The sequence below is a fragment of the Peromyscus californicus genome, unplaced genomic scaffold (assembly GCF_007827085.1).
Source record: "Peromyscus californicus insignis strain IS unplaced genomic scaffold, ASM782708v3 Scaffold_20__1_contigs__length_68692818, whole genome shotgun sequence".
NCBI lineage: Eukaryota > Metazoa > Chordata > Mammalia > Rodentia > Cricetidae > Peromyscus > Peromyscus californicus.
The window spans coordinates 5,801,803-5,824,838 of record NW_026294503.1 but is presented as its reverse complement, the minus strand read 5'-3'; the positions used below and the strand labels follow the sequence as shown (position 1 = coordinate 5,824,838).

At 48.1% G+C, this 23,036-nt stretch overlaps 1 protein-coding gene and 1 non-coding gene across 2 annotated transcripts; both read right to left on the bottom strand.

Moving 5' to 3' along the window:
• Positions 1 to 2,091: 2,091 nt before the first annotated feature.
• LOC128117257 (U1 spliceosomal RNA) lies at positions 2,092 to 2,255 on the bottom strand. Its single transcript, XR_008220747.1, has one exon. It is a non-coding gene; the product is annotated as a U1 spliceosomal RNA (small nuclear RNA).
• Positions 2,256 to 3,225: 970 nt separating this feature from the next.
• Positions 3,226 to 15,243, bottom strand: Odf1 (outer dense fiber of sperm tails 1). Its single transcript, XM_052747644.1, has 2 exons — positions 13,167 to 15,243; positions 3,226 to 6,148 (listed from the first exon to the last, which is right to left on the bottom strand). Exons 1-2 carry the CDS (start codon positions 13,487 to 13,489, stop codon positions 5,698 to 5,700), a joined length of 774 nt encoding a protein of 257 aa, XP_052603604.1. The 5' UTR covers positions 13,490 to 15,243; the 3' UTR covers positions 3,226 to 5,697.
• Between the last annotated feature and the right edge of the window lie 7,793 nt (positions 15,244 to 23,036).

Below are 23,036 nucleotides of genomic sequence, written 5' to 3'. Positions count from 1 at the left end.
GGGAGTACCACATACCTGGCTTTTATTACCAAACCTCTCCAAACTGGAAAGATGCATTTCTTTCAAGGGTCATGTACACTCTCCTCATGACCATAAGTCATGTGACACCCAAGCCTCTGAAGGCCCTGCAGAGTCATGGGAGTTAATCTGGGTCACCTAGCAACACCCTCCCCTGCCCCAAGTTTCCTTTAAAATCACTCTCTTCTGGGTTAGTAAGAACTTCTGACATCATTTTTTACATCGTTTCCTGAGCTGAAGGGTTAAATCAGAGTCAAAAACTTACCTAGTCTGTGACGCTCGTGTGTAGGAGAGAGGAAGAGGAACACGGAGAGACAGAGGCAGGAAAAGGAATCGTGTAGAGAGCTACATCCCCAGTCCCAGAAATTTAGATATCTTTCTATGAAGTTCACTAGTTCTAGATATAAGAACAATTTCACCAATTCAAACTATTTTGGGAGAGAACAGTCAACTGAAGGGGATTGTTAGTACCATTTGTTTAGATTTATTTTTAAGTGTATGAGTGTTCACTTCATGTATGTATGTGCAGCACATCTGTGCTGTGCTCCTGGAGGCCAGAAAGGTGTGCTGGGTGCCCTGCAACTGAAGTCAACAGTTGTGAGCTGCCATGTGGGTGCTTGGAACTGAACCCCAGTATTCTGCAGGAACAGCAAGTGCTCTGAACTGCTAAGCCATCTCTCTAGCTCCTTTAATATCATTTTATTAGACATTTTATAAAACCATGTAGGTTTTGAAAGAAATCAAGCAGTACTAGGGAAAGACGTCTGTCAGTACTAGGCCTGTGAAAGTTCTTATTCATGACTCAGTTAAAAAACTCTTTGGCTCTAGAATATACTCCATGAGCACTAAGAAGTTCAGGCACCTTCATCTCCAACCTTGACAATACTTGGTGACCGTGTTCATGTTCAGAGGTTGCACATTTACCTGGTTTATCATCCACTCATTGCACACACATGGATAGAGAACTAGAGCCTTCTCGCCTGTCAGTTCCAGCTGTGACCATTAGTGCAGTGAACTTGAAAGGATCTTGAAACGTGTAGAAGATGGGCCTCTGGGCATGCCCATGGGGATTGTATTCACCGAGGTGGGAAGATCTGCCCACTGTGGGCAGCACCATTCCCTGGCTGGGGTCCTGGACTGTGTAAGAGGAGAAAGGCAGCTGAGCAGCCACGTGCATTCATCTTTCTCTGCTTCCTGAGTGTGGGTGTGATGTGACTGGAGGCTCTAGGCTCCCGCTGCCTTCATTTCCTTCCGTGATGGACTGTAACCTTGAACTTTGAGTTGAAACAAACCTTTTCCCCTTGAGGTACTTCTATCAGAGTAGTTTACCACAGCAACAGGGAAAGAAACTAACACCATCCAAGCTTCTTTCTTCCTCTGTCCATTCCAGCCTCTTCCTTGTCCCCATCTTCCTTCAGGAATACATGAAGTAGAGTATTTAAGATTGCACTCTGTTCTGCAAAACTGCTTTCAAGGTCATGGCAGAGCTGTGCAAGCCCAAGGTTCTGTAAAACCATCCAAACACAACTTTGGAAATGGCAAATGCTTGTTTTCTTTTCTCTATTATCCATTTCCTCCCTGGTCTCTACTAGTTCATGGAGAAGGCCCTACCACATGCCTTTTCCAAGGCCCCAGGTGAGGCTCACACATTCTCCCTCCTCCTCTGACTTCACCCCATACATCCTTCTCTGATGTCAGAGGTACACAGACAATGCCTTCTGAATACACAGTCAAGCATTTCAAATTATATTGTGGGCACTAGTCTTGCCTTCTCTACAGAAATTTCCAGAAAGGTATCTATTAACAATAGCTCTTGGCACTGTACCTCAACTCAGGGCAAGTACTCAGTCTATAAACCCTTGTCTTTTTAAAACTCTGTTTTATTATGTTCATTTAGTGTGTGTGCGCTCATGCGTGTGTGCCCTGGCACGTATGTGGAGGTCAGGAGAGAACTGGTTCTCTCCTTCCACCATGTTGGTCTCAGGTTGTCGGGCTCAGCGGCAAATTCTCCATCCACTGAACCATCTTGCCAGACCCAACTCTTTTTTTTTTTTTTTAATTTTTTACTCTTAACAGGGGAGAGCGCGAACGCAGTCCCCCACTACCACAAATTATGCAGTCGAGTTTCCCGCATTTGGGGAAATCGCAGGGGTCAGCACATCCGGAGTGCAATGGATAAGCCTCGCCCTGGGAAAACCACCTTTGTGATCATGGTATCTCCCCTGCCAGGTAACAGACCCAACTCTTATTTATCATTTTTTCCCCCTGTGTTGATGGTAAGCAGAGGTGGCCAGCTGGTTCTCCTGAGGCCGGCCCCCGACTTCCCAGAGGCGTGGTTCAAGGCAGTGATGTTAACAGTGCCCACCATGGCAATGTTGGGGACTGGTCTGAAGACCTCTGGCCTTTCCTACTCATCATAAGTGTAATTTTTTCGGCATCTCCCCATTCTCCACCTCGTACCCTTCTGATGTGCCCTCCTTGAGTTTAATACCCCTGTGAAAGTGTCTTTCTCTCCATTCACTGTGGAGCACAGTATCTGGCATGTCTGGCCAGTGGGCTGGTGAATGAGTGGGTGAATTACTACATTAGCAGGAGAAATAAAAGCGTGACTCGTTCCACGAGTCCTGGAGTAGTGCTCTTAGGAGGGCTGAGCTTGCTGCCTGTTTGAGGGGTCACTTCCCATGGGCTAAGCTGGATAGGGAGAAACTTTTTCAAAGGCATTTTCAAAAGTTTATAACTTAGAAACTAGAATATGTACGTCAACATTTAGTGAAAACTTGGCAAGACAGAAGGGTGAGGCCAGAGTTTGGTACACTCAAATGGATAGCTGTTAGGTAATTGATTTTGGAAATGGCTCAGGGTTTTTATTCAACATTTATATTAGAGGGCCATTCCTTCCCTCGGCTGAAAGCCAGATATGTCTGCTGTCACTCTTAGTATTCTCAAACCTTGAACTTGAAGGAGGCTTTGAAAGAAAGGCTCACAGGGCTTTATGAATGCCCAGAGCTTGAATTACCTGGGGAAACGTTTAAAGATCTTGCTGCCCAGGCTGTCTCATGAGGTGATTAGCATTTTAATCTCTGGAGAGATTGATTGCAGGGAGAAAGATTGTACAGACCGGACTCTGGGCCCTAACCATGTGAGGCAAGCTCTACCACTGGACATACATGAACGTTTAAGTGTGTGTGTGTGTGTGTGTGTGTGTATGCATGTGTACTGTGGTGCTGTATATGGTATGGTGTGGTGTGTATTGTGTATGCACATGAGTGTAGGGATGGGTGTCTATGTGTGCAGGTGTGTATACTGTGGTGCTGTGTATGGTGTGGTGTGGTGTGTATTGTGTATGCACATGAGTGTAGGGATGTGTGTCTATGTGTGCATGTGTGTGTACTGTGGTGCTGTGTATGGTATGGTGTGGTGTGTATTGTGTATGCACATGAGTGTAGGGATGTGTGGCTATGTGTGCATGTGTGTATACTGTGGTGCTGTGTATGGTGTGGTGTGGTGTGTATTGTGTATACACATGAGTGTAGGGATGTGTGTCTATGTGTGCATGTGTGTGTACTGTGGTGCTGTGTATGGTATGGTGTGGTGTGTATTGTGTATGCACATGAGTGTAGGGATATGTGGCTATGTGTGCATGTGTGTATACTGTGGTGCTGTGTATGGTGTGGTGTGGTGTGTATTGTGTATACACATGAGTGTAGGGATGTGTGGCTATGTGTGCATGTGTGTGTACTGTAGTGTTGTATATGGTGTGGTGTGTATTGTATATGCACATGAGTGTAGGGATATGTGGCTATGTGTGCATGTGTGTGTACTGTGGTGCTGTGTATGGTGTGGTGTGTATTGTGTATGCACATGAGTGTAGGGATGTGTGGCTATGTGTGCATGCGCAGAAGCCTGAGGAAGACAAGGGTGTCTTCCCTTGTTCCCCACCTTACCTCCTTTAGAGAGAGAGGTGTCTCTCACTGTCACAGCTAATCTTGAATGTAACCTTGATTGGATTTGGAAGCAGTTGAAAGGCAAGCCTCCAGGCTCATTTGTGAGGGCTTTTCTCCATCTGTTATGTGGAGTGGGGAGACCCACCCCACACATGGGCTGTGCTCTGGTGGCAGCCCAAAAAAAAGGCCCAAGAAATAAGCTTTGCTTTCGAATGCTTGCCTTTGCTCTGGCTGGCACATTCACGAGCGCTGACTGCTGCTGTCACCGCCATGTTCCCTCACTGACGTCAGAACCCTGCTGGGGGGACCTTCCAACAGGGGTTGAAGACCAGGCTCCCCAGGACCCTTCAGTGTCAGAATGGGACTGCTGAGACAGCAAGCCTTGTGGACTGAGAAACGGCCGCGTTCTCTGCAGCTTTGGTGTGAGGCAGCCACGTTAGACGCCCAGACCGTATTGTGTAAGCCAACTGAATATGTTTCTTTAAATGTACACTCACTCTCCTGGTTCTGTTCCTCTAGAGAACCCCAGGTAATACGCTGAATGCACTGGGAGCTCATTACTTAGGCTAGGCCAGTGCTGGGGTTACACGTCATGCCCAACTTTGAGTGGGTCCTGGGGATTTGAACTCAGGTCCTCACACTTGTGCAGCCTGCATTCTTACCAACTGAACCATCTTCTTAGCCTGGCATCCATATTTTTACAGCTCCTCAGGTAACTCCCCAGTGCAGCTCACACAGAGGAAACTAATCCACAGGCGATGACAGGACTCAGCTACGCAAACAGGAGTTTGTGTTTCCTCTAAGAATCTGAGACCAGCTTCAGCCAGTTCCTCCCCAGCGTCCCTTCATTCTTCCTTCATACTTCCCTTTTCCCTAGTCATCAAGAGCCAGGCGTGGTCCCAGCACTCAGGAGGCAGAGACAGGTAGACTTGTGTGCGTTTGAGGCCAGTCTTATCTTATATAATGAGTTTTCCAGACAGTCAGAGTTACACAGTAAGACCAACCTCAAAAACAAACAACGGCTCTTGAGCTACGTCAGTAAGGACCCAAACACAAGTGAACTACACCATCAGTTGCTGAAACTGTACTCTCCTGCTCCTGACCTTTGCATTGACCTTCTGCCCAAAACCAGTTTCAAGAATTGGAAAAAGAGAGTTGCAATAAATCCCCAGGAGACTGCAAACTACCTTGAGCCAGAGGGGGAGAGTCGAAGCTGCAGGAATGCTGAAACACTGAAGTTCAGTGGCTGCCCTGCTCTGGGATCTGCGGACATGCCGCACATTGCTGTATTCTTTTAAGGATTGTCTGGTCCCCAGGTAAAATCCACAGTCCTGTTGGGCTTGGGAAGGAGGTCACATCACCAGCAAATCCTCACTGAGTATTATCTTCCACCTAAACTACCCTAAGCGTGTTCTTTTCAGGCAGGGCCATTTCACAGGATTACTTAGTGTCGAGGAATGCCTGTGAGTTTAGAGGTTGTTGGATATGAAGGATGTGGAGGGCAGATCTCATCTCACCTTCTATCCTGTCCTTTAATCCTTCAATCAGCTAACTCTGGGGTGGGGGTGAGGGGGTCATAGCAAAAGACTAGCACACAGCGGCATCAGATTGCAGTTATGTATTCAGTTTCCTACCTACTTGAACCACACGGGCTATAGGAAGGGGAAGAGAGATGCTGAAGAGCTGCCTGGCTGGAGAACTGACTTCTGCTAAGACATAGGTTCTTACACACGCCTTACAAGATCATCTTCCTACAGGAGAATCGGCTTCCACAGGGGTAGCAGGGGTTACAGGGGTCACAGGGGCCACAGGGCCCACAGGGGCCGCAGGGCCCACAGGGGCTACAGGGGCTGCAGGGGTTACAGGGGTTGCAGGGGTTGCAGGGAGATGTGCAAGGGTAGCACGGAGACTCGATCTTGACGCAGCTGCCGAGCCCGTAGGAGTAGGTCACGTCTTTCTCATCCACACATGGCGGCAAGCTGAACTCCTTGCAGATGTTCATGTAACTGTACTTTTTGGATCCGAGGCAATCATACCTGTTCTCCCTCTCGGCGGACACACAGACTTTTCCATCTTTAACTCGCACCTTGACTTGATCAGGCTCAAAGCCGCACACATTCACTGACCCTAAAATGTTGCTGCTGCAGCAAGAGGAGGCCAGAATTCTGTTCGTCGTCCTTCTGAGTCTGTGGTTGGAAGGGGCGGAAGGGAGAAGAGAGATTAGACCTCTGGACAACACACAACCCTACCCCCACCCCTTTTCGCCTCAAGTCAACCTGCTCGAAATCCGTTGGCCATTCAGATCTTTCTCTAATGCTCAAATCCAGCCCCTCCTGCTATAAGTTACGGAAACTTGGCCTGCCCCTTAGCCTCTCTGTCACTAATCAGTTTCCTTCCCTGTGATAATGGTGCTAATACATCACAACACTGACGGAGGGCTAAATGAGACGATGATGTTTTACTCAACACTGCGCTTGGCTCATAATGCATCTTGCTTGATTACCACCGTTAGCGTTACTGTTATTTCATCGTGTACAAACAGTTTTGGTTTTCTGATGCTGAGGTTTGAGCCTCCTCCATGTTAGGGAAGCACTCTCAGCTAGGCTACACCCCAGCTCAAGGCTTTTTTTTTTTTAATGAGACACAACCAGTAAGCTAGCATTTGAACACTGCATCTTAAAGATCAAAGCCAGGAATACCAGTGTGTGTCTGTAGACCCAACTATTCCAGAAGGTGAGGCAGGAGGATTGCTTGAGCCCAACAGTTGAAAGATAAGCTGGACACCAAAGCATGATCCTCCCTTTTAGACCATCATGGGGCAGACAGACAAACAGGCAGACACTCCACCAGAAAGCTCATCGGCAAAGGACAATGCAAGAGAGCTCTGGCCTGGTTCTTCCTTGGCCCAGGAGAGACCCTGGACAGCTCCTGTCAGTGGAAAACCAGTTTGTCTGGCTGCCAGTGTGGATCAGATCTGCAGTGATCTCCCAGTGGTGCGCTGCCACCGATCCTATCTTCTTGCAAGAGTTTGTTGTGTGTGTGCGTTTCCCCAGCTCCTCATTCATCAGAGGGACATTCATGCCGGGGTGAGTGGAGTAAGCTACAAACTGGAGCCTTGAAGAGCTGGCTGCTGAACACCACTGCCATGGCTGCTACTCAACAGCCCTGCTGTGTACATCCTTATTACCAGCAGCTCACACTAATTGAGCAGTTAGGATACATCAAGAGATAGGAAAGCTGGGCTGGACAGATGGCTCCGCAGGTAAGAGCCCTTGCAACTCTTCCAAAGGACCCAAGTTCAGTCCCCAGCACCCTCTCAGGAAGCTCACAACCCCCTGTAACTAGCTCCAGGGGATCTGGCAACCTCTTCTGGTAACTCTTTGGGCACCTGCACTCATGCGCACATGCTCACACAGAGATAAACACATAAATAAAAAGAACTCTTTTTGAGAGGCAGGGGCAAAGTACCCAAGCAGAGCAGTGACCCCAGAACTGGGCTCTCTTCCCTCACACCTTGGCTCTGCTGTGCAGACAAGTTGTTGAGCTTCCTATGCCTCAGTTACACTGGGACAGTAATGAGTAACCCACCTACCGGATGGTTGTGCTTACCCGGTGCATGAAATGCATTTAGTGTTGCTTGACACTCAACCAGGAGGGGAGGCCTTTGTTTTCTTTTTTCTTAAAATGCTCCTTGCAGGTGCTAAGGGTGCCAAGAGGTTGTGCTTTGTTTAAACTTCACTACAAGCCTGTGGTGAGATTATCATTGTGGCACTTTAAATTTTTTTGAAGATTTATTTTTATTGTATTTTAACTATTTGTAGGTGTGTGTGTGTGTGTGTGTGTGTGTGTGTGTGTGTGTGTGTGTGTGTGTGTGTTTGTGAATGTGAGTGTAGCTATCTGAAGAGGTCAGAGTCATCGGGTACCCTGGAGCTGGAGTTACAGATGATTGCCAGCAGCCTGAAGTGGGTGCTGGGAACTGAACTCAGGGCCCCTGGAAGAACAGCAAATGCTCCTAACTGCTGAGTTATCTCTCTTGTTTAGATGAGAAGTTATCTGTCTTGTTTAGATGAGAAGCATGGAATCCTGACATTAATGATAGTGAAGGTGGGCCAGGACTAACAAAAGCAAGCCAGCCAAGAATCCCAAGCAGGTTCCCTAAGCCTCAGCTGATTCTTCTAGGAAAAGCTCGGCCTGTTCATCACAGGAACTAGAGCCTAACCTGGGAACCTGACTCGCCAATCACAGCCAATTTTCAGATCTGTGTCCTCTTAGACACCTGAGTCCCAGCTACAGTCAAATGTATTGGATTGCTGGCCCCTCCTTGCCTTCCTCTCTTCCTGTCACCTTGGCTCCTTTGGCCTTGCAGTACTGTCCAGGGGTCCCTAGCTGTCCAGGGGCCCCACACTGTCCAGGGGTCCCTAGCTGTCCAGGGGCCCCACACTGTCCAGGGGTCCCTAGCTGTCCAGGGGCCCCACACTGTCCAGGGGTCCCATACTGTCCAGGAGCCCCACAATGTCCAGGAGTCCCTAGCTGTCCAGGGGCCCCACACTGTCCAGGGGCCCCACACTGTCCAGGGGCCCCACACTGTCCAGGGGTCCCACACTGTCCAGGGGCCCCACACTGTCCAGGGGCCCCACACTGTCCAGGGGTTCCACACCATCCAAGGGTCCCACACGTTGAGTCTTCAGAAGACTTCCTCAAACTTTCAGCCAGGCCAGGTTTCTTATCTTTTCTACATTAATGGTTATGAGTAGGAATGTGTGGTTGTAGGAGAATTTGTTGGGGCCACATTTGACTCATCAAACTCAACTCTGAACTTGGAACATGTTTCTTGCCTGGTGGATTATCCACAACCTGAAATGGGTTTTTCCATGACTGTAAGGTTCTAAGCAGGGGACAGGGCCTCCTGTGCCCTGCTCCCTTAGATTAAGGGAAGCTTGTCAGCTTGTGGGGGAACTATGCTTGTGCACAGAGTTCCCCTATTTTCTCCTGGTCATGGCTGTGTTCACTCCTATGTCCAACCACACTCTTGAATGCAAAACACCCTGCCTTTCTTGTAGAGTTATATACTCAGCTGTTTCCAGAAAGATCAGTTCCAACCCAGTGAGGGAGAACATAACAAAGACGTGACTCTGAAGAGCACAGGGCCCTCTAGACTTCACTGGGACATTCTTTTTCTCTTGAATTTAAACCCATTCCAAAGAGCTACCTAAACCCCACTCCTCACATCTTTTATCTTCACCTGCCTCCTTGTGCCCCTGCCCCGTGGGTGTACATATGTTCATGTGTGTGCACATGTGTGAGTGGAGGCCAGATTGATATCAGGCAACCTTAGATTTTTGAGACAGGGTCTCTCTCTGAATGTGGACCTCACTGATTAGCACCCTGAGGTCTTCCTGTCTCTACCTTCCCAGTGCTGGGGCTCTAGATGCCACAGCACCCAGCTTTTCGATGTGGGTGCTGCAGATCTGAACTCAGGTCTCCATGCTTGTGAGGCGAGCACTCTAGGCATTGAGCCGTCTCCTGGCCCCTCTCTGCTTTCTTTTCCTGCTTTCCTCCTTTCCTCAGACTTGTGGAGTAGACGGATGTCACTCTGCAGCAGAGAGCAGGTTGTGTGGTGCAGGGGCATCCTTCTTCCAGCAGGGCTCACACAACACAGGTGTCTGGCTCCCACCTGAGCTCTAGCTTCCCTGGGTTGGTATAGAGCCGAGACTTTGTCTGTCTAGTAAGTTCCGGGTGGCGCCGCTAACACTGGTTCAGGGTCACACTGAAAACTGACAGGTTGCTATGCACCTGTGCTCTGGACTCTGGCAGATGTGGCTTTCTTTGCTCTGCCACCTCCTAGTCATCAAGAACACTGCTCCTTAATGTTTCATTGTCAGAAAATGACTGAGACAATAGCCGACCAGGGCATTAGGGATATTAAACAGGAAATGCTAGGTATCTAGTTTTTACTCCATGAGCTGTAAGTCCTCTTTATCAGGCTATGTAGGCTCTACCTTAAACAGCTTTACTGTAAGTCTGAGACCTTCGGTGAACAACTCCCAAGCCTGTATCATTAAAGGAAAAGGTTAAATCAAATAACACTCATCTAAGACTGGAGGGTAATTCAGTGATAGAATACTTACTTAGCATACACAAGGACCTCGGTTTTATTTCTAGCACAGAAAATAAAATTAAAAGCTGCATTTGACCTACATGGGCATCAGCTCTGCCCTGTGTAGTCAAATGATGATGGATTCTGAGACCTAGGGGTTTGAAAAAATATAAAAGACACTAAAGAGGCAGCTTACTTCCATCTTTCAGTGGACCCAGAAGCAGCAAGTGGGAAGGGAAGTCAACTTTTTGGTAGCCATAAAACCTCTGCCTTGCATCAGCCTCATTGACTGAGTAGATTCAGTGAAAACCTCATACTCATAGTGTGAATGTAAAAGAGAAGAGAAGTATTTGAGGTTTTAAGATGGCATATTTTGTGTGTGGAATTTTCCAGGGAATTTCTTATTAAGAGTCAGACTAACCACAGATGCTTGCGTGAGCGGCTGGAAGGCCGTCTCGGGATTGGTCTCTAGGAAAGGGCACAGAGGTTGAGCCCAGTGCAGCTCAAGGGCACAACTGCCAACTAAGGTGCACCAGCTCGAAAGGACTCAAGCCAGGAGTCAGCGGCACCACGAGCGTCCAGTCACTAGACAGGATTGAGGAAGGACAGGGTTTTGTCAGTTTCTCTAGCTTAAGTACAAGAGACAGGGAAGCCCTTGAAGTGTGGATGTACAAGCTTAACTCAGGCTGGTGGCATGGCTTCATGAAAGAAAACCCAATTGTCACCACCATCCCTTTGAATCCAAAAGTGAGGGAAGAGACAGGCCACTGCCAGAGCTTGGAGTGCAACAGGCGAGACCAGGAAAATCGGGAAGCGGCTAAGGAAACAGAAGAGCTGAGTCTGGTCCCTGCTCAGGAAGACACTGTCTTCTAAAGCAGCTGCTTGAGAAACAATAGCAGTGAGCAGGACTTGTAAAACCTTGTCTAAAAACAGCCCACTGTACACACACATCCATCCAATGGCAGATACTTGTGGAGGGCATTTTAAAACTGTAATTCAGTCTTCTTGACAAGGAAACACTGGAGACATGGAAGACTTGCACACAGAGGGAAAAAAAGCTCAATATAGCTGAGGCAATTACAGATCAAGACAGAGAATCTTCTGGACCACATAGTCAGACATCTGAAAAGACAAGTCACAGCTCACCGATGCCCAGTCATTCTTTAAAGGGGCAAAAGGTCACACAAACATGAATTCTAAACTCAAAAAGCCTTGAGCACAGTTTCACACCAAAGATGGTTTAAAAAACAAAACAAAACTGAATGGAGATTGATTATTTTGAGACTTATTCAGTCACAGGTCAGGAGCTAGATTAAAGATAAGAAAGAAGGCACTTCATTGGAAGAAAAATTAGTCATGAGTCCTTTGGGATCGGAGCTCAGATCTGGACTTTACCGCTTTTACCCCCATCAGGAAAACTGAAGCTGCGGGGTTGTAGCTGACTCTGACTCCTTCCAGACAGTGAAATGTCAGGCTGATGGAAATAGAGCGCAGAACTTTTGCAAGGTGGCGTGAATTGGAAGAAAAGTGCTGGGGAAGAGATAAGGGAGGGCAAACCTGAGGCTCACAGGTCCAGGAACTAAGGAAGGACACCATCCACTTCATATATGCTGCTGGTACTGAGGAGACGCAGACACTACCAGGGAAAGTACCACAGACTGGAGAAAGCGCTGCTCTCTCTGAATCACTCTTGAGAGCAAGGCTTGAGGTGGAGTCTACGGTGTGCCAAGAAACAGTCTTGTGGAAAGGCAAGAGGACACAGATAGTGGGCAGAAAAAAGTCTGCCCTGGAAGTGGGGGCAGCCAGATGACTAAGCCAGATGACATAGAGCCATGGAGAGAAGACACAGACCAACTCACAAAGAGCAAATAGTAACTAGTCCCTATTTCACAGTGTGAGTGTAAGAACTTGACATCCTGAGGAATTAAAATAAGCATTGGTTCAAAATTGTAGATAAATTTGTGACTACTCCATCCCAGATTGTTAGGTAAGTCTGCTTCTGACCTTGTAACTGATGACATCAGCAGCAATTGTCCCATTACCCTTCTCAATAAAACATCACAGTCACTGTTGTCAAGGGCTTTGTCCAGGCACACACCCATTAATCCTTCCATTCATCCATCTGTTCATCTTCCTATATATCATATCTGTTTCTGCTCTATTTTTAAGAATAGTCCCTTATTAAACATGATTTTTCTGCCTCTTGCCTTTTCACTTAATGTATCCATATATAAAAGAACTTTCCAACTTTTCAATCCCATTTTTAAAAAATTTTTTGAAACAGTCTCACATAGCCCAAGCTGACCTCATGCTCTATGAATCAGAAGCTGGCCAAGAACCTGTGATCCTCCTGCCTCTGCCTCCCAAGTGCAAGGATCTCCAGGAGTCAGCCACCACACCTGGTTCTTTAATCCTTACTTCGTGTTTAACCAGGGGACAGTGCCCCTCATCTATGTAGAATATAGGTATATGTGAAAAGTTAGGAAAGGGTTAAAGAAATATACCAACTCCCCCTGTTAAATTACCCAATTCAGTGAAAACCCCATTTGAATCTTCTGTGAAGGCTGTCACACATCCCTCCTGAGGTTGGAAAGGGAGGCCAACAGAGCAGCCCTGAGACTGGATAAGAGAAAGGTTTCCACGCACAGAGGAAATGCCTCTGGCGTTCAGTCCACTCTCTACTCCTGAGGCTTCTGGCAAACATTAAAGGTTTGATCAATGATTATGACTTCTCCTGCAGTCATTTCTGCAAGCCCAGAAATACTCACTTGAGTCATACCCAGAAGAAATGTTGAGCTTGCTGCTTCCAGTAGCTTTTTAACGACACCTGCCATTTCTCTCCCTCATTAAGACCACCTTCTGTACCACACTGGCACTCTCACTGTAGACTCCCACCAATTTTGCCAGCCCACCACCTCACGCTGCCTCTGGAGAACCTCACTATTCCCACCACGGACCCACTTTTCTTAAGCCTTGCCTAGGCCACCCGAGTTGTCGTCTTGATCCCTTTTCCTGTCTATTCAGCTGTCCCTGTCCCCACTGCCCCGCTTCTTCCCGCTGCTGCAGCTGCTGCACTGACTACGCAGGCCTAGATTACACCCTCTCACTTGGCCAACGCTCTTTTCTCATCCTCAATGGCGCGGATAGCTTTCCTCTCTAAGCTGCGGAGTGATGGGCGAAGGCAGTAGAGCTTGTAGTCACACAGGCAGCATGGGTAGTAGAGGTCGCACAGGCCACAGGAGCGGGATCGCTTGGAGTAGCAGAGGCAGTAGGGGTATGGGTGCAGGTCACAGCAGCAGTACGGATGCATGTATAAGTCACACAGGCAGCGGGAGCTGAGTTCGTCGATACATCTCAATTGCCTTAATTCTCTGTCCACCTTCTTTATGTCCCTCCTAACACTGTCCAAAAGACAACTCAGTGCAGCCATTATGGTCACACCTTATTGTTCTGTGAGTACCTTTGGGAAATGGCACTCAGAGGAAAAAATTGTTCTAAGCTCAGCTCAGAGTCCTCCTTTAAAATTAAATGAGCCACACATGATTCACTTACTTTAAAGCTTGTGTTCTGTGACCCCGCCCACCCTTAAGTATGTCATAGTCTCCTGGTTACCATGCCAACCACAAACACTTATGGTCCCCAAAGACCCTCCTCAGGGCTACTCCCAGGATCATACTCACACTGAGTTTCATTCACCTGAGTGGTGGTGGGGCTCCCCAGCAGTCACAGCCTTTTGGGGTTCATGGACCAGCCTTTAGTGTCCTTGACTTGTATGTGTTTAGAAGCTATGGCATGGATGTGAGTGTAGTTTTGATCTTGGTGTGGAAATAGCATGGGTTGCCTGGCTCTGGTCTCTGTGCCTTCTGGTTCTAGACCTGAGCCTTGTTGTAAGGTTTATTTTGGCTACAGACAGAGTGTGAAGAACTTTGCTGTCTGCCCTTTTCTCCTACCAAGTCCGCCACAAGTCTGCCTTTGTCATTGACTTTCTCAGTCCCAAATCTCTGAGTCCCATCCATGATTATTGTTATTATTTTCCTGGTGCCAGGGATCAAACCCAGGACCTCACACATCATGGACGACTGCCCATCCTTTATCAGCTAGGGTTCTAGCTAACTAGGAACATCAGTTCTTCACTAGTCCGGGGCTCATATGCTCTTGTCTCCTACTGCTCAGGGTCCTGTCTTCAGGCACCCCCTCCCAGCAAAGATGGTCTTGTTTCTAAGCCTCCAAGTGCCTGGCCCCTGAGTGCCTCCCAAGCACTGGCCCTGGTCCTCTTCCATTAGCCTGAAACCCTTGCTTCAGCCACTGCCTACGCGCTAATGTGGATTAACCTCTTAGACTGCAGACTCGTCTCAGATTTGACTTATACTTATCTACTTCTGTCCCTCAGACCACTTCCATCTCTCAATTCCCCTTTTCCTAGACTAAGACCCAGGGGAGGCACAGGATGACAAGTGGATGGGACACCAGAGAGGGAGCTAAGAGCTAGGTTTGAAGGCCACAGTAAGGGGGATGAATTATTTTGAGTTCAATAAAGGATCCATCCTCCCCTAGTGATAGATGTTAAAGTAGGTCAGACCCTGTGAAGAGGCAAGGGCTGGTGCTCATGGTTCGAGGAGCATTAGAAGGAAGCTGGAGTTGGAGTGGTGGCTCAGTGGTTAGGAGCATTTGTGCTCGTGCAGAGGACCGGAGTTCGATACCCAACACCCACATAGTGATTCAGAATCACTTCAATCCAGTACCATAGGATCTGATACCCTCTTCAGATCTCCGCAGGCACCAAGCACGATCATGCACATAAATGCATGCAGGTAAAACACACATGAAACAAAATGAATAGATCTAATTTTAAAATGAGGAAGCGAATGGGCTTATTCTCCCCACTCCCCTCAAGGTCCACCCAATCTGATTTCACACTGGAGCCAGACTGGTTCTGCATATGAACCTGTCACCTCTCAGTGTCCTTCCTTTTCACCTTAAAACTCACCTGCTCACTCTGGGAGGCCTTAGCTCACACTTTCCACCTCATTTGGATTTAAACAGAGTTGCTCTGCCTGCTTAGAAGCTGAAATCTCTGACCTAGTCTGAGATCTAGTTCATTACTGCTCCCTCTTGCATGGGTATCCTTGGGAAGTCTTCTCTGTCCCACCACCAAACATTTATGACATTCTCTCCCTCTCTGTCTGTCTGTCTCTCTCCCCCCTCCTCTCCCCCCTCCTCTCACTCTCTCCCCTCTCACTCTCTCTCCCCTCTCCCCTCTCCCCTCTCCCCTCTCCCCTCTCCCCTCTCCCCTCTCCTCTCCTCTCCTCTCCTCTCCTCTCTCTCTCTCTCTCTCTCTCTCTCTCTCTCTCTCTCTCTCTCTTCCTTCTTTGACAAGGTCTTTGACAAGGTTAGCCTTCAACTCACTACGTAGCTGAGGATGGCCTATACCCGATCTCCTGACTCCACCTGAGTGCTGAGATTCAGGTGTGCACCACCACGCCTTGTTTATGAGGTGCCGGGAACTGACCCGGAGCCTCATGCATGCTAGGCAGGCACTCTGTTCACTGAGTTAGAATACCCCCAGCCCCGACATGTTTTGGATATGACATTGCTTGTCTAGTTCCAAAACTAAACAGGGGATATTGACTGATTTTGCTCACCAATAGCAACCTAACACAATGCCTGGTGCATCGTCAGAGCTTAGCATTTACACAATGAGCCACCAAATGGACAAATAAGCAGAACTTAGTGAGCAGAATGAAAATGGAATAAAGGAAGAATCAGTAGTGACTCCCGAGTCTGTAGCTTGGCAGGCTCATGGTGTCACTGAGGCAATGAGCTGGGGGTAGAGTGTGGTAAACGGGGCTAGTGGCAGCTTCAAGGTGAACTGTGGAGGGGACTCGTGAATAAGTGATCTGGAACTCAAAGAAAGGTGGCGATACAAACCAGGGAGGCAGGCTGCATACACAGCTCCTGCACGGGGACAGGATGGAGCCAAACGACTGAGGAAAAGAACCAGAAATAGGGGTGCCACAGAGCTCATGAGAGTCTCTTAGGGGTCACCAGAGAGGCCATAGCACCTAAGCCCAAGCCGCTGTGTGTTCCCAGCCTTCCGCAGCCATGACCTAGAAGGCCCCACTTCTGTGAAGATGAATGTCTTAGACACTTAGGCAGCCAGCACCTACAGAGGAGGGGGAGCCAGCCACCTGGGTCAGGTGGGATGAGTCAAAGGTCAAGTTCTGCTTTTCTAGTGACCAAAGCTAATGTCCTTTGCAGGTAGTTCTACGCAGTTCTGAGGGGTGGCCTCTGTTACCAGGAACACGACCTGTAGGCGTATCGGGATTTCTCCAACACCAAGTGAAAGACTACTGAATTCTCATATCCCAGTGAATTCCGTGATTAGCAAATGTCAGCAAAGGTTTGAACAGGCCGTTCTTGTTTTAACTTGTTAAGTACACATCTTTCAGAGCTTAAGCACACATCTCAGTCTACGTGGCATGTTATTAAGAAGTCCTGACTTCATTTCACTAGGATTCTCCCATGACCCCACCTCCCTAGTAATTTCACTCTTCCATCATGAAATACATTTTTTACGTCATTTCAAGTGACTGAATAAGTATATTAACAGATTCGACGGGACAGTTGTGCTGCCTCACACGGGTAGGATATGCTGAAGGATCGTGAGTTCAAGGCCAGCCTGGGCTACATTATTGCTGGGTGTGGTGATGCAAGCCTTTAATCTTAGTAGTTGGGAGGCAGAGATAGGTGGGTTTTTGTGAGGTCAGTGACGGCCTAGGATACACAGTGGGATGTCTCAAATCAAAAGACAACTAAAGATTCGGTGGAATTGTGGTCTGTTCGCATCAGAAGGACAAGGCTGAAGTTCATTAGAATCTGCTAAAAATCCTTCAGGGTGAGCTACAGGCACAGCTCCTGGAACTATTAACACGAGCATGTTCACGGGCTCTAATGCGGAGGTGGGGGCTGTCCCTTACACCAGATTAAGTCGTGGACATGCCCACTCACCTTGGCTGGTGACAGACAGACCTTCCTCGGGGATAGAGGGCAGGAGCCGGCAGCTTCCCAAGCCAGGCAGCACTTGCCTGGTCCCAGTGTTAGCAGACCTGTGTGCCAAGGGGGGGGGGGGGGGCCTCTTCTGCTCCTCCACCCGGCAAGGCAGGTACAGGCCAAGTCCACTCACTAAGCCAAAGCTACAGAGGTATTCATCTAGAGGTGATGGGATCAACACACAGTGTGTAAACATTAAACCCCAAATTATGCACTCGACATGGCTTTCATGCTGTTGGAAAGAATCCAGTGAAGGAGAGACTGACCCTTAGAAACTGTCTGTGGTTATCTCTGAGAAGTAAGGTATAGGTGACTTTTAAAATTCTCCTTCCTAGGGCTGGGAGTACAACCCAGCGGTAGAATTGTGAGAGGCTCTGGGTTCAATCCCCAAAAACAAACAAAAAATGTATTTAGTCTATTGTTTGTGTGTGTGTGTGTGTGTGTGTGTGTGTGTGTGTGTGTGTGTGTGTATGTGTGTGTGATGTGTATGTATGTGGTTACAATGTGCCTGTGTGTGTGTGTGTGTGTGTATGTGTGTGTGATGTGTATGTATGTGGTTACAATGTGCCTGTGTGTGTGTGTGTGTGTGATGTGTATGTATGTGGTTACATGTGCCTGTGTGTGTGTGTGTGATGTGTATGTATGTGGCTACATGTGCCTGTGTGTGTGTGATGTGTATGTATGTGGTTACATGTGCCTGTGTGTGTGTCTATGATGTGTATGTATGTGGTTACATGTGCCTGTGTGTGCGTGTATGATGGGTATGTATGTGGTTACCTGTGCCTGTGTGTGTGTGCATGTGTGATGTGTATGTATGTGGTTACATGTGCCTGTGTGTGTGTGTGTGATGTGTATGTATGTGATCACATGTGCCTGTTGCACATGCAGAGTGCTCAGAGACACCTTTGTGGAGTCAGTTCTCTCTTTCCACCTTTCCGTGCATTCCATGGATTGAATTCAGGTCACCAGGCTAGCACAGTAGTGAGCACCTTCACCCCTGAGCCGTCTCACTAGCCCTGAAATACTTCGGCTGTCACATGTCTAGCACTCACGTCTGGTCCCATCTCAAAAATCCAGGCGAGAGGCTGAGGAGACGGCTCAGTGGATAAAGAGCTTCTCTGAAGGTTGAGGACCAGAGCTGTGATCCCAGCTCACATGTAAAAGCTAGGAGGGATGAGAGCTCATGTGGAATCCAGAGCCAGGGGATTCCCTGGGCAAGGGGACTAGCTAGATTAGTCAAACTGAGGAGTTCCAGTTCAGAGGCAGACCCTGCCTCAGCACAGTGGAGAGATGGAGGAGGACACTCAGCATCACACACAGCCAGGAGAGCTTTTGGACCATCCCCCGAGCAGGCCACTGGAGAAGTCTTCCGTAAGACACGTCTTTGGTCTGTCCATCACCCATGAAACCTGCTTTTAGGTCAATAACCATCTCCTTGTCCCACTCCCCACCATTAGGTACTGTCAGTGAAGTGGCCTAGACAAAGGACGGGCACTAAGCTGGCCAACCCACTGTCCTCCTGGAACTTCCTGTTTAGCACAGTGCCTAAACACAGTTCACATTTCCAAACTGGTCATCAGCTGCTCTCGGGGCCGTCAGCTCCTCAGGTGTTTCCGACAACCTCATCTTTTTCTTTCTCTTCTCTTTGCCTGCTTTGTATTTTATTTTTTAGACAAGGGCTTCACTACATAGCCTAAGCTGGCCCAGAACTGACTATATAATAGCCCAGGCTGGCCCTCACCTCTAGGCAATCCTCCTGCTTCTGCTGAACTCCCCAGTGCTGGGATTACAGCGTGTGCCACCAGGCCTGGCTCAAACCCGCGGCTTCTTTTCACTTATGGGGGCCAACTGAGGCACTGGCGTGGATGGTAACACGTGCTGGGATTCCAGCCTTTCAGAGGCACTTGTAAGGACTCAAGTCTGAGGCCAGCCTTCTACACAGAAATCTTAGGGAAAAAAACCAAACAGCCAAGACAGGCCTAGTGCTCAGTGGCTCAGGCCTGTGATCGCAGCTCCCCAGGAGGATGGCCAAGTTCAGGGGAGCTGAAAAACTGAAAGAACTAGAACACAGAACATTGACAGAGCACTTGCCTACTGCGGATGAGACCCTAAGTTCCAGCCCCAGGACCAGAAAAATAAAACATTTCCACAAACAAACGTGGAACTCTGCCGGGATGACAGCCTGCTCCCTTCAGCCTACTGGCAGAGGCCCCTCCAGGCTGAGCTTGGAGGCGAGGCAGCCGCTGCCCCAGAGGACATCATCTCATGTGAGCCCCACTTCTCCCCCTTAGCCTGGATCTCAGTACCTCCAGAGCAGCTGTCACACTGAAGGCCTGTGGGTGTGGAACAACGGTGACTCATGGGAGGGAAAACATCAGAAAATGCCAGGAAGATCATCCAAGAACAGCGTCCTTAAGGCAGCAGAAGTTTCTATGGGGCCAGAACCTCAGGAAAAGTTCTGGAAAAGCTCTTATGCACATCAGCCTCCCCTGGCAGAGAGTCTCAGCTGGGAACCCGGGGCAGGTGAGCCTGCAAGACAGGCCATTTGGGTGCCGAGACAGCCGTGACTGCTTTGAACGATAATCCTATGACTGTATTAGTTCGTGTAGTTTGATCTTCCTTTGCTCTTTCAGCCCCATGAGGTCTTTATAAAAGAAAGATGTATTTGCTTACATATTTTATGTGTATGTGTATGTGTGCCTGAGTGTACGGATGTGGACCATGTGTGTGCAGGTGCCGAGAAGCCGGAAGTGGAGTTACAGGCAGTTCGTTATATGCCGCTGGATGTGGGTGCTGAGAAACCCAACCACAGCCCTCTGCAAGAGCAGCAAATGTTTCTGACTGCTGAGTCTTCTCTCCACCACCAACCCCCTTTTAAAGTTTTATGAGAGAGAGCATGTGTAATTAAGAGAGAGGGTGGGCACGTGTGTGCTCTGCCATGTGTGGACATCAGAGGACAGTTCTCAAGAAGCCTGTTCTTTCCATCTACCATGGGTTCTGGGGATTGAACTCTGGTCTCTGGCTTGCGAGGCAAGGGTCTTTGCTTGCTAAGTCTCGCTGGGGCCCCGTAGGAATCTTTAAGGAATTCCCTGCTAGGTAAGGTGAGAGAGAGGGGAAGGAAGTGGCATGTTGCTCCTGCAGCTGCAGCCAGTGGGCTCCTTAGGCAGCTGGGAGGCTGCTCCTGGTGGGTAGCATCTAAGAGCAGGAGGGCCGAACTGAGCGAGTTTTCCTTTGGCTTTTGGAAAATCTGACGACTCAGACATTGAGGAGTGACGGGAATTTTACACATCAAATAAGCAGAGGCATTTCTTTGTTAAGATTTGAGAAGTAAACCCAGGTGTGCGGGTGCATGGCTGTAATCCCAGCACTTGGGGGTCAGAGGCAGGATCAGTGTTCCAGATTGTCTGGCTACATGGTAAGTCTAGGCCAGCCCCTACCTTTAAAACAAAATGATGGAGGGAGGAAGGAGGAGGGAGGACAGGGGAATCCGTGGCTGATATGTAAAATTAAATTAAATTATAAAATAATAATAATAAAAATGTTTAAAAATGATGGAGATTTTAGGGTGCTTAATTAGTCTGATTTTCCTGGGGTGTAAATTGGCGTCCTCCCTTCTGACTGTGTTCTGATGACCCCCCATCTTGGTGCTCCTTCCCTGCCTCCTCTCTTTCAAGCTCATGAATTCTCCAAGAAAAAGGTCGGCAGCAATCTGGATTGTTCTTGGTGAGGAGAAGAGACTCAAAATGTCCTTGAATTTCACACGAGAATCATTCATGTTCACCTAAGGAACTGGAGGCCTTGCTTCTCTCCCAGAGGGTGACTCAGATGGGGTTGTATTGAAGCCCAATGCCGGACCAGAAGCCCTGTTTAATGTGCAGTCTGACAGGCTTTCCAGGGAAAGCTCCCAGCCGCTGAGGTACACTCAGGCTCCACTCTGTCCCCACCCATTGCTGGAGACTGAAACATGGGACAAGATAGGATTCCTGATGCCAGGAGCTGCAGGGACACCCGGACCCACCTTTGGGCAGCCAAAGAGGAGGAAGAGTTAGAAAAAAGGAAGGAGGTGGGTGTGAAGTTCTTGAAGTACTGGGTCTGAGGTCATGTTATACTTCACACGGATCCAGAGGAACATTTTAATAATCTAGTTTTATTAATCAGTACTTACCATATTAGAAATTACTGCCAAGAGCTGGAGGTGTAGTAGGGTATGTGTTTTCTTTTTCTTTTCTTTTCTTTTTAAGGATTTATTTATTTTATGTGTGAGTGCTCTATCTGCATGTACACCTTTATGCCAGAAGAGGGCATCAGACCCCACAATAGATGGTTGTGAGCCAACCTTGTGGTTGCTGGGAATTGAACTAAGGTCCTCTGGAAGAACAGCCAGTGCTCTTAACCTCTGAGCCATTTCTCCAGCCCCGGATATATGTTTTCATTTGCAAGGCCCTAGGTTCAATTCCTCGTACTACAGAAAGAAAATAAAATTAAAACAGGAATTCATAAAATGTATATTCGTTTAAAAACTGATAATAATAGTAAAATGGAATGTGTGTGCATGCCTGCAAGCATCGCACTCCAGAGACCAGGAGAGGTGGGCCAAGAATCTCATAGTAGCCTCAACTACTACTAGGAGTCCGTCTCATAGAGCGAAGGAAGAGGGGCTGGAGAGGCGGATCAGCAGGTAAGAGTTTGGTTCCAGTGACTCCCACCTGCCTGTAACTCCAGCTCCGGCAGGTCTGACACCCTAGGTTCCTAGGGAAACTGCACTCACTTGCCCATGCACTCACACAATTAAAAACAAAACATATCTTAAGAGAGAGAGAAAAGGAAAAACTCTAACAACAGTAACTCCAGTACCTGTTACTACCAATTGTATTTTAATTTTAAATTTTTTTTTTTATCTTTTTGCAATTTTTGCAGTTCTGAGGGTTAAAGCTGGAGTGTGTCACCTGCTAAGCAAGCATTCTACCTATGTAGCTCTGGACGCAGCCCCAAATGATTCCGAGTGTATGTCTATGTGTGTGTGCACATGCATGTGTCCACAAGTATGTGGAAGGCAGAGGCCAAGGGTGGGTTTTACTCCTCAGGATAGCCTTGCCTTCCATCCTGTTTTTTTGAGATGGGACCTCTCACTGGAACCTGGGACCACTGATTTAGCCAGGTTGGCTGGACAGCTGAGCCCCTGTTCCCACTCCCACCTCTAGCACAGGGGTTACTGATACATGTCACTGCACCCAAGTTTTACATGGGGCCAGGGTTCCAAACTCAGGTCTTCCTGCTTGCACTGTAGGTCGTTAATTGACTAAGCCACCCCACCCCATCCTAGCCACCAAAGACATTTTTGATGGGACATTTTTTTTAATTTGCACACACACAAAAAAAATCGAGCTCATGCCTTTAATCCCAGCACTTGGAGGGAGAGTTGAGAGGATCTATGTGAGTTTGAAACTAGCCTGGTTCCAGCACAGCCAGACCTCCATTACACAGAGAAACTCTATCTCAAAAAACCAAACCAAACCAAACCAAACAAAACCCAAACCAGCAACAACTAAACCACCAGTACATGAACACTGATTTACAACTCTCCTAGTGTCTGGCTTCATACAGAACAGCCCAAATATCTTCTCTTCCTCCAACCCATTGCAATGCATTATTTAAATAGAGAAGAATCCAGCTGTGCACAGATGTGAACTTTACAAGGGAGTAGTCTCTCAGACTCCTCATGGTCATGGCCATTTCATGTCGAAGATGGCTGCTTTAGTTCAAGGTTCTAGAAACACACAGTGCCTCAAAACCGCAATGGCTATACCATTCTGGGAACGTGGAAATCAACCTCACATCTTGGTTTGTGGAACTTTTGGGAAATCTTCCCACTGATTGATCCCTTTCCTTGAGAACTGCCAGGACCCCTTCTAAGACACGGCCTGCCC